Source organism: Drosophila kikkawai, chromosome 2R, assembly GCF_030179895.1.
Source record: "Drosophila kikkawai strain 14028-0561.14 chromosome 2R, DkikHiC1v2, whole genome shotgun sequence".
Taxonomy (NCBI): Eukaryota; Metazoa; Arthropoda; class Insecta; order Diptera; family Drosophilidae; genus Drosophila; species Drosophila kikkawai.
Genome location: NC_091729.1, coordinates 26479707 through 26496128, shown reverse-complemented (window position 1 = coordinate 26496128; position 16422 = coordinate 26479707). Strand labels below are relative to the sequence as shown.

The window sequence follows — 16422 nt, the reverse complement described above, 5'->3', positions numbered from 1 at the left end:
CCGTGTCCTAATGATTTGGTTTTGGTCAATTTAAAGACGCAGGCCAAAAGGGGCTTGAAATAAAGTTCAATTTGAGGAAATAATAACTGGAAACATATTAACTCCAGGAATTCATTTACTTTGATTCATTTTTAAAGCTCTTTGAAGTCTTTAAATACTTTTTACATACTTTTTAAATATTTCTAGACTTTAAATCTACAATTTTCCCTTATGTAAGACTGTGTTTTTTATCGGAAATTTCTTTCTTTTCCTGCTAAGCCCAAACTCTTTTGCCATTTAAGCTCTCGAGTTCGATATCTTTGGCAGACTTTCTTCCTCCTTTCTTCGATTCCACATCTTAGTTTCAGCTTTATCTTGACCTCGCTCACATTTCTTGCACAATTGTCTGGTCGTAAACTTTAAGCTGCTTTAAGCTGGCTCAGTTGCCGGGCAACCAGGCAGGAAAACTCTGGGAAAAACCCAGGGAAAACGCTGGCGAAATGGCCGAGGGCCTAAGCAAAGAGTGCAGAAAGCAGGAGCAGGAGCAGGAGCCACACCCACAGCAGAAATCAGGCGGCACGGACATGTTTGCATGCATAAATAGCAGAAAGGACATGGCCGGCCAGAAAGGACAAGGAGTGCGTGTATCCTGGCGAGAGAGAGAGCTTGGGCTGGGGGAAGTATGTGCGAACGGACAGCAACAACGAGTTATGGTTATTAATTTTGCGTATGCAAAATGCAGCTAAAACCCAGGAAGGACGAACTTAAACGAGGCGAAGTGGAACAGGGTGAGGCAGGGCCGGGAAATCCGCTTTGGCAAAGTGTTGCTCACAGGATTTAGTCCTGGCAAAGTGTCTAAATTTATGAGACAGCCGAGGCAAGTTCTGCTGCGGTTAAGGGCTGGAACTGGAATGTTTTGGTGAAAGTTCACACTTGGTTTGAATTTAATATGGAGGGGGGTGGAAAACCCTTAAAAACCTACATATTCCAAGGATAATAATAGATTTTCAACTCACCGTTAGATTATTATCCGCCAAATCCAAATGCTTCAGCGAAATGAGTCCCTCGAAGGCACTCACATCCAGCTCGCTCATCACATTGCCTCTCAGGCTCAGTGCCAATAGCTCCTTGAGCCCCTCGAAGCTATCGTTTCGCACAAATTCCACCAGATTATCGGACATATCCAGGCTCTTGAGGGCATGCAAATGCCAGAGATTGCTCGCCGGGACGTCCAGCAATCGATTGTTCCGGAAGACCAGCACCTCCAGCGTGGGCATGCCCTTGAAAGAGTTGTCCTCCAGGCTGACAATATTATTATTCGTGAGATCCAGCTCCACCAGCGAGGCCAGATCACTGAGGGCCGTGGGATGCACTGTCTCGATCCTATTGAAGCTGAGGTCCAGCAGGAGCAGGTTGGTCAGTCCCTTGAAGGCGTGCTTGTGCAGGGAACTGACCAGATTCCGACTCAAATTCAGCGTCCTCAGCTCCGACTGGTACTCAAAGTTCTTGGAGCCCAAGGTTTCGATTATGTTCTGGGAGAGATCCAGGATCTCCAGCTTCACGTAGAAGGGCAGGGCGTAATCCAGGTTACGTATCCTGTTTAAAGTGAGGTTGATGTACTTTGTCTCCGGATTCAGTTGAATGGGCACATCCTCTAGAGCGGCATCCACGCAGAGCGCTCTGCTGTTGGTCTCCCCGCCCAGGCACTGGCACTTCGAGGGGCAGAAGGCCAGGGACTCCAGCGGGAGGAGCACCAGCAGGAGCAGGAGCAGCACCGGAATGGCTCCACTTGACCATGGCCTACTGCTGCTCCTTGTGGCAACGCCTGTTGTGCGGTTAGCCATTATGTGTTTACTCCTTCCTTTAAGTCCTTGCTTGTTTGCTGTCCAGTTTGTGGTGCCAAAATGTTACCACCAATTCCTGTTGGACATCCTTGGGCTGCTACTAAACGGAGGCTGCAAGGATAATATTGGGAAATTGGAATAAGAAGTCAGTTTATTTAAGTTTTAAATTCGTTGTTAATTAATTCATATATTTTATGGCAAAGTAAACAGCTGCTGCGCATCACAGATCTCTGATAATTATCCATAAATTGGTTGGGGTTTTAATTAATAATGCAATAAATTAAATATTGAATGGAGTCATGATTTGTGGAATTTTAACTGCAACTCAGTTAAAGGTAAAATGTAAATGAGACGGAAATGCAGTGTATCCTTGCGGTTGCAGATGTATTTTTTCATTCTTTATATTTTTTTAAAAACATTTTAAGGATGTGGCTTTGTAAAAAATATATTTCCAATTATTTATGATAATAAAGTGCTTATAAATAATTAAATCAAGCCTCGCAAAAAATATGAATTCACTTCAAATTAAATTCTCAGAATTTCTTCTTTCTATTCTAACAACTTTCTAGATCTTTCCTGGCAAATTAGCGTTTATTTTAATGAAGATACTTTGCCTTTTGAAAGGGGAATTTACTGGAAAGGACTCTCAACGACTGCCTCTAGCTTTTCACACCTTTTTTTTGGGGGGTTTGAGAAAGAACCTGAAACCTATTCTTTCTTATATTATTTCCCTTTTTTTTTCGCTTGGAATTCTGGAAAAACTTTTGGCGGCACTGCAAGATTTATGTGCATAAGTTGGTAGCTAATATTTCATAAAAGTCGAGACGCAGACAGAGCCAAAAACTGAAGCTGAGAAATGGAGAAATGCAGAGGGAGAGCAAGAGAGTTAACTTTTTTTGTGCTGACAACTTTGCATTCGAAAGTTCCTGACTTAACCCAGACAGGGCCAAGGGGGGTAGAGGCAGGGGGGGAGGTCTAGGCCCAAGTCGGCTGCATTTTATGGTTTATAAGTTTTGCATAATGCAGTCAGTCGGACCGTCTAATAGTTATGACCATGATGAGCTTCACCGCAAAGGGAATAATAGTTGAAATAGAAATGGAATTCTGCAAAAAGCTGAATATTCATGAGGAGCCAAGGAAAAATTCTGGAAAATTTTTAACTAACAAGGCAGGGGGAAATTTAAATATTTTTTCGCTACTTAGGTAAAACTCCTAAGTATAAAATATTTTAGGTCTGGAAAAAATGCTAAAAATAAGCATTTCAATGTAATTAATCGAATCGTTTAATTCAATCCATTAAAAAAATCAAAATAAATCTTTAAAATTTATTTATAGGTCTGTGAAAAGGTTTAAAATATTTAAAAAATATTTATTTTAATATAAACTCTAAATATGTTGCTTAATTCTACTTTTAAATACTCTCTTTTATTTTTAATTGATCTAGTTATATTAAATTTAAGGGCAGCCGCTCAGTTTGATGTGAAATTCTAAGGCATAAAGTAATCTAGAAACACGAAAACAAATCAATAATTATATTTAAATTTTGTTATTTCTAATTATTACCAAAAATTAAACCCCTTTAGTTCAATTTCAATGGCTAAATTTAAAAGGAAAGTGCAACACGAGGAAAACCTCACATATCCGTTTTAGAGAAGCATACTTTTGGGCAGCCACAAATTCGAAATTACTCTCTCTTTCCCCAGGAAAAACCCCCTTCCCGAATCGCATTTAGCTGACTTAAATTACATATTTGCCCAGCGGCAACACTCAATTAAGTAATTAACAAATTACATAGGGAAAGGCAAGGATAGAAGGGGGCCACAGCTGCCATTCAAATCCACTTGCGAGTGTCTGTCTTTTGGGCTTTGATTTGCATACAAAGGCACACACACACACACACGCACACTAATACAGAGAAGCCTTTAACCCCTCTTACACTGCGAACAATGGCCCTAACTAGCTGTAAAACAAATAATAAAAAGCAAAACGCAAACTTTTGAGGTTTCATAATGTCAACAAAGAGTGGAAAGCACACAGAGAAAGAGAAAGAAAATAAGAGAGAGAAAGAGAGGGATAGCCAGTTTCCTGTGGTTCTGGTTCATATTTTACGCTTCAATAAAATTGGTGAAAAAAGTCCCGGCCGCTCTGCTTTTCCGCTTTTCCCTTGGAAAAAAGTGAAAATTGTGAAAAATTCACTCCCGTGTGAATTATTAAGTTTCACATGGCAGTTGTTGTTTTCTTCCTTTTTCACACAAATACATATAAATATATATATATATATATATATACGTTTGAGGGGGGAGTGTGTGTGCTTGTGTGTGTGTTTGTGTTTGTTTGCAAAAAGCACACAAAGTTTTTAATAAACTTTCGCACGCCAAGCGAACTCAACTTTGAACCCCCTCAAAAAAAATTAAGAGAGAAGCAAAAAGGAGGCTCTGTGTGGAGGCCTATAAGTGGCCAAGAGGGGGCAGCACACACACACACATACACAGTCATGATTTCATTGTGGCAAATATTTTGAAAGCAAACTTGGAGCAGTTGATTGTTGGCCCTGCTTTTTGGGGGCTTGTCAAAGGCCGCCAACAAGTCGAAAGTTTGCGGCCTGCACTTTTCGATGTTTGCCCCTTTTGAGTGCCAGAGCCAGGGGTGGGGTGGGGAGAGATCGAAGGGGAGAGATTTTTAATGGGTTAATTAAATGAAAGCCAACTAGAACTTGGCTTGCAAACTAAGGGAACAAGTCAGATGATGTGGTAGAAGAAATGGTAGTTTTTTGAGAGGTTTAGAGTTTTTTAGAAGTTTTTATAGTTTATTTAGTGATTGATCTTGGGTACAAACCCATCGTTAGTGAAGAAAGGGGATTATACTATTTCCAAATATAGGTGATTTAGCTTGGAACTAATGAAAATATGTATACTGAAATACTGTGGGTTAAGGATTACAAACAACAAACTGTTTTTGCTTCAGGTTTATGTGAAATTTCTATCAGAGAATCTTTAAGATCAATAGATCCTAGATGAAAGTAAGGCTTTTAAGGATCTTTTAGAGGAAATAAATAGCTCAAAGGATTAGAAAAACAAAACCTAAGCCACATTGGACAGGATGTATTGAAAATGCTGTAAAATTTGGGACAAATCCAAACCTTAAAACTTCATAACCAAGTCAAAAGTCAAACAATTTCAATTTTAAAAGCTTTTATGTGCTAGTTTTTTCTAGGTTAAAAAATCTGTTAACTGAATTTTAAATTTTAGGATATCAAATTTTTTTTTAATTTTTCACATTTTTAACGATGTAACCCCTTATAAAATTTTTAAAATATTAAAAAAAATTTTTTTCTGCCAAACTTATCTAGATCGACTCGTTTTTTGATGCTGATAAAGAATATATATGATTTATAGGGTCGGAAATGACTCCTTGACCTTAATACAAGCTTCTGAGTGAAATTATTTTACACTGCAAGGGTATAAAAATATTAAATTTATTAACTATTTTAAGAAAAATATTTTTTCCTATTTTATTAAATTATCAAAATACCAATCTTTTGAAGAAAATATTTCAGTTATTTAATAAACACTTCTTTTTCTTCTTAGAAAGTCTCTTTCTTTTTTGGGCTTACAACTTTAAGCTGGCCATAATCTGGGATTTCCTTTGGCGGATTTTCTCATCTCATTTAGGCTTGTCTCTCTAGGCCCTGTCCTGTTCCTGTTTCGCTGGCACTTCCGCCATATTCATTCGGTTTATGACTGCAGCTAAACCAAAAATCCAATCAACAAAGTTGTAGGTGCTTCCCAGGACACACACACACACACACACCGTGAAATTCCACCTCCTCTTCAGTTTTATAAGCTTCATTTAATTATATTGACATTGTTGGAGTCTGTATATATCTTCCAGTTTTTTTTTCGGTTCAGGTGAGCTTGTTTTCCGGGAAAAACTGGAGCTCGAGCAGTGACACCCGAAACGAGGCGGTGCGGCATCCTCTTATCCCACGTTCCTCATTTGAACTTAACTGCCATAAAAATTGCTCGGAGTCGAGCAACAAATGCTGATAATAGAAATAGCGACGAGTTTTTCCAAGGAAAAGCGCAGGAGGAGACGCTGGAGGAAGGACTCTGCGCGCCACGCATAAAGTTTGCACATAAATTTTCCAGCAAAGAGAACCGCTGAGCATGCCATTGACTTTAAAGGCCACAAATGGCAATCGGGGGAATTGTCGGGGTCATGGGGGACAGAATCCGAGGTGAGGTCAGGGTTCAGGAGCAGTAGCAGAAGAGGAAGCTGCAAAACTCGGGGAGCAATCAAAGGTGAAAAACTTTTGTGAACTATGCGGAGAGCGAGAGCACACAAAGTCAATATTAATATTCACTTAGGTGGCAGTGGCAGGAGGGGTAAGTCCGGGGTGGGGCTAGGGGGTGGCACTCTCTGACTGACAATGGCCAGCAAAAAAAAAGGCAAATGCCAAGCAAATTGAAAATGCGACGAAAAACGTGAGATGCCGTCTTTGCACTCCACTGGTAGCAAACCCTACACTGAGGGAAAATAAGTAAAGTAAGGGGAAAAAATTAATAAATATTTAAATTAATATTAAAGCCTTTGAAAGGTATATAATAAATATTTTTAAATATTTTTTAAGGCAAACAATAAAGTAATATTGGTTCAGAAAATATTTAGTCCCAGTTTTCCTTTCCCTATTTCGCTATTTTATGTATTATTTTATTAAAATAATAATAAATAATTGGTTAGCGAAGTAATTTATTAAAATTAAAAATTCTACATATCCCTAAAATTCCTTAAGATGCTTTAACATTAATTAATAAATTCCTTAGACCTAATATTTATTTATATTTAAGGTCTTATAAATCCCGAAATATTTTAAAAATATTCTTTATCAAATTCTTCAACACAATTTATTGTAAAATAACTTTAAAGACATTTCTTTATCACTTCCTAATATTTTTTCCAGTGCCCCAACGTGCCCGAGTGCGTTTATTTTTATCAAGATTAGCATTTGCTCCTCTTCCACAGACTGTGGTGGGCCTCGGCCTCCACTCCGGCTCTCTGCTGGTCTTTTCCCTGCCCCCCCAGTACCTCCTGCCTAGACTTATTGGATGGGTAAACACACACACACTCGCAGACACTCACACACAGGGCGAAATGCAAAACAAAGAAATGAATTCCCAGATTTTGCACGCACAAATTGTCTCCGGCGCGGCGGCTGGCTGAGTTTTTCCCCGGCGTTTTCCCATCAAAGATGAATTGCTGTTGTCACCGCACAGTGCAGTGGCAGCAGTTTTCCCAACGCTTTTCCTAGGCTCTTCTGGCAGCCGTTTCCATCCCACTTCACGCATAATTAATGCAATTGTGCTGGCAGCCAAATAAGAGTTTTGTTGTGTTTAGTTTTTCGGTCAGACTCTGGTGACAAAGTGAGTGGTCGGTCGGTCGTCCAAGCTTGTTCAATTAGTGGCTGCCAGCAGAAATAAAAACTAAATAAAATAAGGACAGCCAAACAGCGAAAAAGATGTCCTGCCAAAGTGCATTTTTGGCTGCAAAAACCAACGATAAATAAATAAATAAGAACATTTATCAAGTAAACTTTGTTTTATTCCTGGCAGAAACTCTTTTAATATTTAAAATGTCCTTTAAAAAATATTTTATTAAATATATTCTCGAATTTAAACAAGAGCTTAAGCTCTTTAGAATAAATAATCCTTCCAAAAAAGCTGCCAATTAAAGAAAGTAAAAAAGAGAAAAAAGAAAATCCATCAACTAAAACTGCAAATGTTGGCCTGGGAAAATGGCAAACTTTGCGCACATGTGATACAGCACTCGCCTTTGGCCAAGAATTTTAATTTAATTTAATTTTTGTCCTCTTTTTTTTTAACACTTTGCTTGATTTGCAACAGAAAAAGTAAAGAAAATAAAAACGCAGAGAGGAGTCACCAGCAGCAGCAGCAGGAAAATGGCTTAATAACCAAGAGACCCGAGGCGGCACACACACATAAAAAAACTGCCTGCGTTTTCCCGAGCATTTTCTCCTAGTTCCCCCCTTTTTTTCTCCCCTGAATTTGCAGACGCCGTGGCAGACGCCAGACGAGACGCCATGCGGCAAAATAAAAACCAAAAATACAACAAAACACTCGACAGAGGTATTTAAAAATATATATATATATACATCTGTCGCTGTGTATATATTTTAGACGGAGAAGTAAGAGGAATAATGCGACAATTGCATTAAGTCCTGGCTAGAAAAAAGAAGTGAGGAGGCTGCCAAATGAAATATTTTATCTTTATATGCAGTTCCTCTGCTGCTGCTGCTGCTGCTGCGGTGCACTAAATGTTTAAAATGGTTTAGAGATCCTTAACTCGTTTTTATTGTGCCATGTTATGGCCAGGATAAAGTTGAGTTAGTGCAAGAGGAAGTGGTAGTGGGAAAAAAGGCTAAAAGCTTAAGCCTCAGATGATATAGAAGCTGCAGCACTCAAGACTAGGAAACTTTATGGCGAAACAGATAGGGGGAAATAAAATCGGAAATTGGTGAAATTAGAAAAAATATAAAAGGAAACTAGAGAGAATTAAAAGAAATTAATTATGAAGAAAATTAGGAGAAAAACGTAAAGTTTTTAAGGGAAAAGAAAGCATATTTTAGGACTATTCATTACCTTAATAAAACCTCCCATTAAATCCAAACCAAATCAAGGATAAACCGATCAAGTTACCTTAACTTTCCCAGTCTGCTAGCTTGGTATATTTTTCCCTCTTAAATATTCAAGCCTTTACCTCTAGAAATCGCTCATACGCCGCATTGGACATTCTAAAAATCGATATTTTTTTGGGGGGAAATGTATATGTATGTTGGTGGCAGGAAAAAGAGTACAACGCACTTTGCGTTTTTGGCTGCTGCCCCAAGCTCGAGGCAAAAAAAAAAAAAGGAGAGCAGGAAATAAATGAGGCAGTTGGTAGAAAAAAAAAAGAATAATAAAAAAAGGAAGCAAACTTTAGGCCACTGGCACAATAATTTGGCACGCAAACCTTTTTTTTTTGTATACACACACACACACACCGAAATAAATAAAAAATGAAGTGAAATACATTTTCGGGAGTGCAGAGTCCTGGGTTCCGAGTCCCTAGAACATTAAAAAATGGCCAAAGTCAGCGTGGAAAAGCCTGAAAAGGCAACATATCTATACTTTTTGGGGTAGGTCCTGCCTGGGTCCTTTTCATAGTTTACTTTGCGGATAAACATATAACAATTAGAGTCCTTGCTCCGCTCTGCGTCTTTGTTTTGTAGGATTGCCCTCCTGGGAGGGGTTACATATGGCAAGTTCCTGGTCCAGTTAAATATTTGAGTAGATTTCATATTTAATTCACTCCAAGGGAGTCCCTATTTCAGGCTCCTTTTTTTCGGTTCGAGTCTCTCACACTCGCCCAGGACACGGGACTATGCAAATGAGCCTCACAATTTGGGTCAAAGTTCAGGGAGTGGGCGTGTCTCGGAGGATATTTATGGCGGACTATACTACATATGTGTGTGCGGTGGAATCGGAGTTGGACCCCAGATAATGTGAGTGGGTCAGGTCGGGAAAACATATAGCTCAGAGACAAGAGAAGAGTAGGGAAAAGTCGAATTTAATGTGGCAGAAAATTAAGTTGTGAATGTGCAGAGGAGACCCCAAACTTTATGTTTTTCGCTTTTGTTTTAAATCTTGCCCAACACACAGTATAAGTTCCTGTCACTGAACTATAAATTCCACATATTTCCAAAGGGTTAATATAAATTTAACCCACCAAATATGTTGTAAAAATTTTTACGGTCAACAAACAAACATAAATTAATTTAACAAATGAACAGAACCGAATGGAAAAGAATCCCTGGAATTTAACCTGAGCCCATAAATTTTCTTTTCACCCCCACTAAAAATTTTCCGGCAAGAAAAACAAATGTTCATTAATATGCGAGACACATCTAGAGCAGGGCTCTCAGCAGGGGGAAAATGGAAAAGAAAATGAGAAAATAAAAAGGGGCAAGGAATTTTTGGAAAATTTATTAATTGGCAGCTAAATAAGTGGCGAGAATTAACATGTTAATAATTTTATAAAAAAAAGGAAAGGAGGCGGAGAAAAAGTTGGGAAATGAAATTCTTAGAAACAACAGAAATGTGGAAATATTTTTTTAAAGAGAAAAATATATGATAAAAAATTAAATATAAAAACTAATGGAACATTTTGCAGATAAATAAATTACAGAAAAAAATATGAAATAAAATTCTCCACTTCCCTTCGACACCATTTAAGGCCAGCTGTTGGCGCACAATTTCGGTCAAGTGTTTTCCAGCCACGCCCCCACATAGTGGGCGGTGAAAATAGGAGGAGTTTCCAGGAGGAAAAAGAAAGTAAAAGAAAGAAAGATCTGAATTCATTGCCTTTTAATTGCAGTTGGCAGCCAAAAACCAGAGAGAGGTTTTTCGGAACTCTTCGATTCTCAGAGGGCGTTTGACTCTCCTTCCCAGCTTTTCTTTCAATTTTCCCTCACACACACACACACACTTCTATATATATAAATTCGATGGTTAATTGAATGGCGAGGGGCCAAGTTGAAAAATGGGCTTGACTCCCGGCCACCTGTTGAGTTTAGCTTGAGTGATTTATGGGACTAAGAACTGGGCGAAAGGGAAAATCGTAGTCAGAGTTAATTTTTCTAGGAAAATTCTGAATAAAGAAGCTCCTTTTATTTATTTAAAAGCAGGTGAATCGATTTAGGCTCAATTTACCCTTTTAAAAGCCTGAATTTCCATCAAGGTAAGGCCTTGCTTCTGATAAAAATAAATCAAAAGCAAAATCAATGAAAATCAATGAACGGAGCCCAAAAAAAAATGTTCACAGCAATTTATATTTATAACAGGGAAACGACAGCCACAAAGAGGCTCCTGTAAAAAATAGGGGGAAATTCGGGTAGGTTCCTTTCCTTTCACACACACGATGCCTATAATTGAATTATTTTTACGCATAAAATTTATTTATTCATGTGGGATTCCCCCCTTCGGACTGCAAAAGGGAAGCACGTAAATGTAATTTAAATTTATTTAGTCAAAGCAAAGAGAGAGAGAGAGAGGGGCATTGCCAGGGCAACACATATTTGATGCAGTATTTATATAAATTTATTTACGTTTACCGAATGCCAATGGAAAATCGGCTTATTTCTCTGACACACTCAGCAAATACTTTTTACTTTTTTTATAGAAATTCTTGCAGACTTGTTGCTCACTTTTTTGGCCCACATCCACCTGACTTTGACATGGATTTAATTAAATTTTTGTCAAAACTTTCTCGCTAGAGAACTAGAAAGTAGCGGAAGTGGAGATAGAGAGAAAGGGAAACTGTTGAGAGAGAGAGAGAGAGAGTTTCTGGGCCCTTAAAGCGTTTTAGCAGCTTTACATTGTTTGGACTTTTTACTTTTACCTTTCCTTGGCTTCCCCCCGGTTCCTTATTTCCCCATTTCCCTATTTACCTTTCCGTTTTCCTCTCTCCCCTCTCTCTGTGCATATTTTTTGTGCGGAAATGGAAAGAGCTTTTGGCAAATTTCAGAGCTCCGTTCTGGCATTTCCGTGTTGCATTAAAGCCAGCACCCACCCGGAGCCTTCTTTCTGACCAGGAAATTTGATGAAAAACTTGTTTAAGCCCGGTGCCAGGCCTCAACAGGTGAGCGAGGGCCACAAAATTGGTTTTATATGGCATTTCCCGTCGAGTTGAGGCAGGATGGGATTGGTAATTGGAACTCACCTGGGTGCGGATGGGACTTTGGATGACGATGGAGTGTCCTCCAGTGGGAGTCTGTCTCTCTGTCTATCTGCCTGCTGGCAATTATAGCATCGCTCTGAAAGGAAAAAATGGGAAAATCTAGGTCAGATAATATGGAAAAGTTGAGATCAGACAGTGTCTAGGGGAGCCTTTTTCTCTCTTCCGGTACAGTTTTGCCTATGCAGCTGATAGCACCGATAACTTTATCGATTGTTTTAGCCCGCATATCGTCTCTCTCTCTCTGTTGGCCAGGTTAAGTAACCAATTTGCTATGAACTTTCGGCCTGTCAGCAAAGTTTTCATCACTGTCGGCCTGGCTAACAACTTAACTTAACTCAGATTGGACAAGAAGTTGCTGTTGCACACATGCAGCACATGCAACACGCTGTTGCACATCTCAAAAAAGGCACGCATGCCAGACTTTGGCAGGGTTGCAAAAAAAAAGGGGGATTTAAAATGTTGAGACATATTTTAAAAATAAATTTAGAATATATAGAAATCGGTGTATACAAATTTTAAGACCTAAAAGTTATGATTAAAAAGTAATAAAATTATATATTTGCTGTACTCAAATTACTGTAACAAAAATTAACAAAATTCTAAGGGCACTATTTAGTTTTTGTAAATTTAAATATATTTTATAGACACTGTATATCCTCTCCCTACAAAACCTATCCCCTTTCTTCCTTCCCTGAACTTTTTCCAACCCTGTTATTTACCCTTCCCCCCAGCAAGTGCACTTTAAAAGGAACGACCACAGCAAACAGGACACAATCAGGACACAAACTAATCGCCACATCAGAATGTCAGGTGGCTTGTTATAGATTTCCCTGTGTGCTGCCTGCAACACTTTTTGCACTAAGAAGCAGCAGGAGCAGCAGCAACATGACGTACTCCCTGCCCTGACCTGGCTGGCTTGCTGGTTGCTTTGCTGTCAGCTGGGTTTCCGTTCGACGGGAAAATGTCGGAAAAGTGTTTGCCAAAGAAGTGGGAGAGCAAAGCCGCCCGCCTCTCCTTTTATATATTAATGAGGAGCATATACTCGCTTTGCTGCCAAATTAGAGTTACGTCATCTTCGCGCTGGCAGCATGGCGTATACTTGATCTTGTTACACGCACAGCTAAATGTCAATTTATTTGCCACACTCGAAAACACTAAGCCGACAACAGGAGCAGCCACATCCTTCTCCGACTTTCCCTGTGCCACCATCCGTTTGAGATGTAATCGATGAGCTCTGCGGTCCTTGACTGACTTCCGAGGACCGAGGACGCTGTGTCTGCTGCCATGAATTCTCTTGGCAATTTGATTAAAACTCATCGCCGGCAATCGAATTATGCTGGAAATTTATGCGCTTGAGCGCAACTTTTTAATGATTTTAATCATCATTTATTCTAATTACACCGAGATACGATTATAACGAGCGGCAATTGAAAATGTAACCACTTAGAAGTTGGCTTTTGGGGCAATGAAATGAGAGGCGCTGGCTTAAAGGGGTTTGACTTGGGGGCCTTGAAAATGGGGAAAATTAAATTTTAAATAATATTTTGGGGTCTTTAAGGGGTTTCTAATGTATGATAAAACTTTACTCATAATTTTTAAATATATTTTGACCAATTGAAATTCTTTTTAAGCTCTTTAAGCTGCAACTAAGCATTTTGATTACATTTTCTACATTAATATTTCCTATTAAAGCCCCAACAAGTGTGGTCAATAAAAGCCTTTCATTAACCACAAAGCATTCCCTTATTTTCTACCCTATTCCTTATTTTCTTTATCATTATTTTCACATATATATTTTTCAATTTAACTTGCCCTTTTCATGGGCTTTATGTGGTGCCCATTGTGTCTGCAGTTCAGGTGCATTTTACGCCCTGTTTATGATGGAGGGGCGGGGCCCCAGACGCAAAGAAATCCCCGTAAATTGAAAACGAAAGTTGGAATGCAAACACAAACACACACAAAAGCGAGAAATATTATTTTTATGTAACCTTCTATTTTCGCAGGGAAACCGCAGACGCCGTAGCCAGGAGAGGTCCTGTTTCTCTATATATTTTTTTTTGTGGTCTCCCAATTCTCGGGCTGGTCACAGCTGACGGTGAGAACCCGAAAGTCAATAATGCCGATAGACGGCAAATAAAAATTCCCTTTTATTTTTTTTTGGAGAGCCAACAGCACGTTTCGTTATTGTTTCGGAAGGACCCCGCAGACAAAAGGCGTCTAGGGTTTATTCTCGAAATGAATGCCAAAAGCAGCCACGCAGCAGAAATTCGGTGGCAAAAGGGCTCCCTCCTGGCCACCAACCATCCTTTTGGCTATTAATAAAATGCCAATGATGGCTTAGAGCCCTTTGCGAAAATCCTTTTTCGCCACAGTCCAGTCAACAGTCGGTGTCCTCGGCAATTCACTCCTTTTTCTCGACTGGCTTTGACTTTGACTTTGACTCTGACTCGCTGGCATTGTGGCTTTGTTTTCATTTCAATGCCAGACACCGTTGCTGGCCAAAGCGGAAGCGGAAATCGCTGGACAACTAACAAGCAGCGGTAACAATTGGCGAGTCCCCCAGGCTTCGGGTTCTCTCCTCCCTGTTTCCCCAAACAGAAGTCAAAGTTAGCAGACGGATTGGATCCTCCCAGCTCTTTGATTGTTTGATGTCTCGTCTGCATTGTCTCTAGGATTCTTTACATTTTTTTTTTGTGTGATTTTCCAGCGACCAATTGGCAATTATTTTAGACAAATAATTGCCCGAGAAGGCGAAATTGTTTGGGGAACGTGGCTCAACTCCCAAAGCCAGTTAACTTTTGTGTCTCTCTAGGATGTGAGGTGGTCCCTCATGTTACTAGATTTTGGATGCATTGGAAATGAAGGTTATTTTTAATGGGAACTTGGGGGACTTGTATAAATTGTTTGAAAACCCCTCTTAACTTGTTTCTCTCCCTGAAACTAATTAAACTTTAGCCCTAGTGAAATCATAATATTTTCCAAGACGGCGGTAACTTGAGAAACTGTTTCTCACTCGCCCAAGGTATTGGGTTACCCAAAGGGGGAGTACCAGAGTAAGTGTTTGTTATGACGGAAGCCGCTCAACTTAATTCAAAGTTCAGTTCAATGTGGCAGCTAACTGGTTCAGAGACCGGGATCTTGAACCTCCCTGCCCCCTTGTTGGACATACGAGACACTTGAGAAAGAATCCACTAACGCTGCTGGTCTTGAGAAACCCAACACTCGGCGTGGGCGTGGGCACCCTAAGTACTCGGGGGCTCTTTTCATATTTTCAGCTTCATTTGTGGGTCATTTGTGCTGTGATTTAGTTGGGGGGACCAAAAGCCGAAGCTAAGCGGATTTTAAATGCCGCTCAAGTGGTTTGCATGAGTTATGAATGGCTAATTGCCCGCGATGAAAGCTGCTGCTGCCGGGAATTGGGTGCAAGGAAGGGTGTTAATTATCTAGGAGATGTAGTGGACAATACAGTGGATTATTCGCGTATTTATGCTTAATTTAAGCAGGTTAAACAGGTGAATAAATTTCATTAATCAGATATTAAATCCTGAGACTACCTCCTTTGGCTACCTTCAAAGTTTCTCTATATATTTCCACTATCTCTCCGAGATATATATTCAATCTGTGGCGTATGGGGGCATTGTGGATGCTGACAGTTGATTGAACACTTTTTGAAATGACAAAAACGCCCCACGGGTGACATTTCTCAAAACACTTTACTGCGTCTGCACTCGGTTCGCTTTTCCGTCGTCGTCGTCGTCAGGGTTTTCCCTCAGGTTGCGTTAGGTGTTGCAACCTTGATTTACGAGTCAGTTTCGGGGGGGAGGTTCAAGGTGGGCAAAAGGGTGGCAATGGGAGGAGGATGCCATTTGCATAGCATAGAAAGGAGCCAGCGGCCAATCATTAAAACGTCGGCATGATGAGTTCGCCCAGTCTCCTCCGCGGATGTGTCCCGAGGCTTCTCTCGCGGTTTTAAATTACCATTTTAATGTTGCCCAGTGCCGTTGATTGATGTGGTATGATGCTGATGCCGAGATGCCGATGTGGATACTGCTTTTCAGGGGCAGCATCAACAGCAGCAGCAGCAGCAGCAGTGGCAGCAGTCAAAATGTAAATGCTTCCCCCACTCGCAGCCAAGCGGAGCGTTTTTCCTCCTAACAAGCTTTTGGCATTTCGTCTACCGTTTTCGTAAACCAAAAAAAGGAAAAGATTCTTTTTAATGCTGACCATAAAATGGAGGTTTAGATGTATGGAAAAAAAACCAGGAGGGAGAAGCTACTGTAAAATAGGCCCGACTTTGAGATACCTTTAAGCGTTATTTTAAACAAAATTTCCTAATTACTCTGCTCTTTTTGGTGTAAAATATACAGAACACTTTAATTTAATATTTCTGAAAAATATATGGGAAAATTAAGCTAAGAATAACATTTATGGATGCGGCAATATACATTAATGTTGCTCAGGCTTGCTAAGCTTATTTTTTAATTTATTTACATTAATTTTCTCTGTTAAAAACGAAGCTAAACTTACTTGGAATTATCATTAAAATATTTTATTAATTTATTTACATTCCTTAGATTTTTCAATATTTTTTTTAAGACCTTTCCTTCAGCTTTTTTCATTTCTTTCACCTATTAACAGATACTTTGGGACACTTCATTAGGGACTCTACTGCTCCTCGTCTCATTTGAGTTATGGGTCTTTTTAGCCCCGCCCCCTTTCAGCAGACACCCGCCCACATACACACACACACACACACACTCCATAACCTGGACTCCTCCCTCTACTCCAACTCCTCCTCCAGAATACT

General features: G+C 39.7%; 1 protein-coding gene across 1 annotated transcript in view; it reads right to left on the bottom strand.

Annotated features, from left to right (window-relative positions):
- Nucleotides 1–16422, bottom strand: part of Fili (Fish-lips) — an 82263-nt gene that overhangs the window by 14592 nt on the left and 51249 nt on the right. The window contains exons 2-3 of the mRNA XM_017163433.2: nt 11598–11691; nt 996–1934 (exon numbers count right to left, since the gene is read on the bottom strand). Of these exons, the coding sequence (XP_017018922.1) occupies nt 996–1823 (828 nt within the window). The 5' untranslated portion in view covers nt 1824–1934; nt 11598–11691. The remainder of the gene's footprint in view (nt 1–995; nt 1935–11597; nt 11692–16422) is intronic.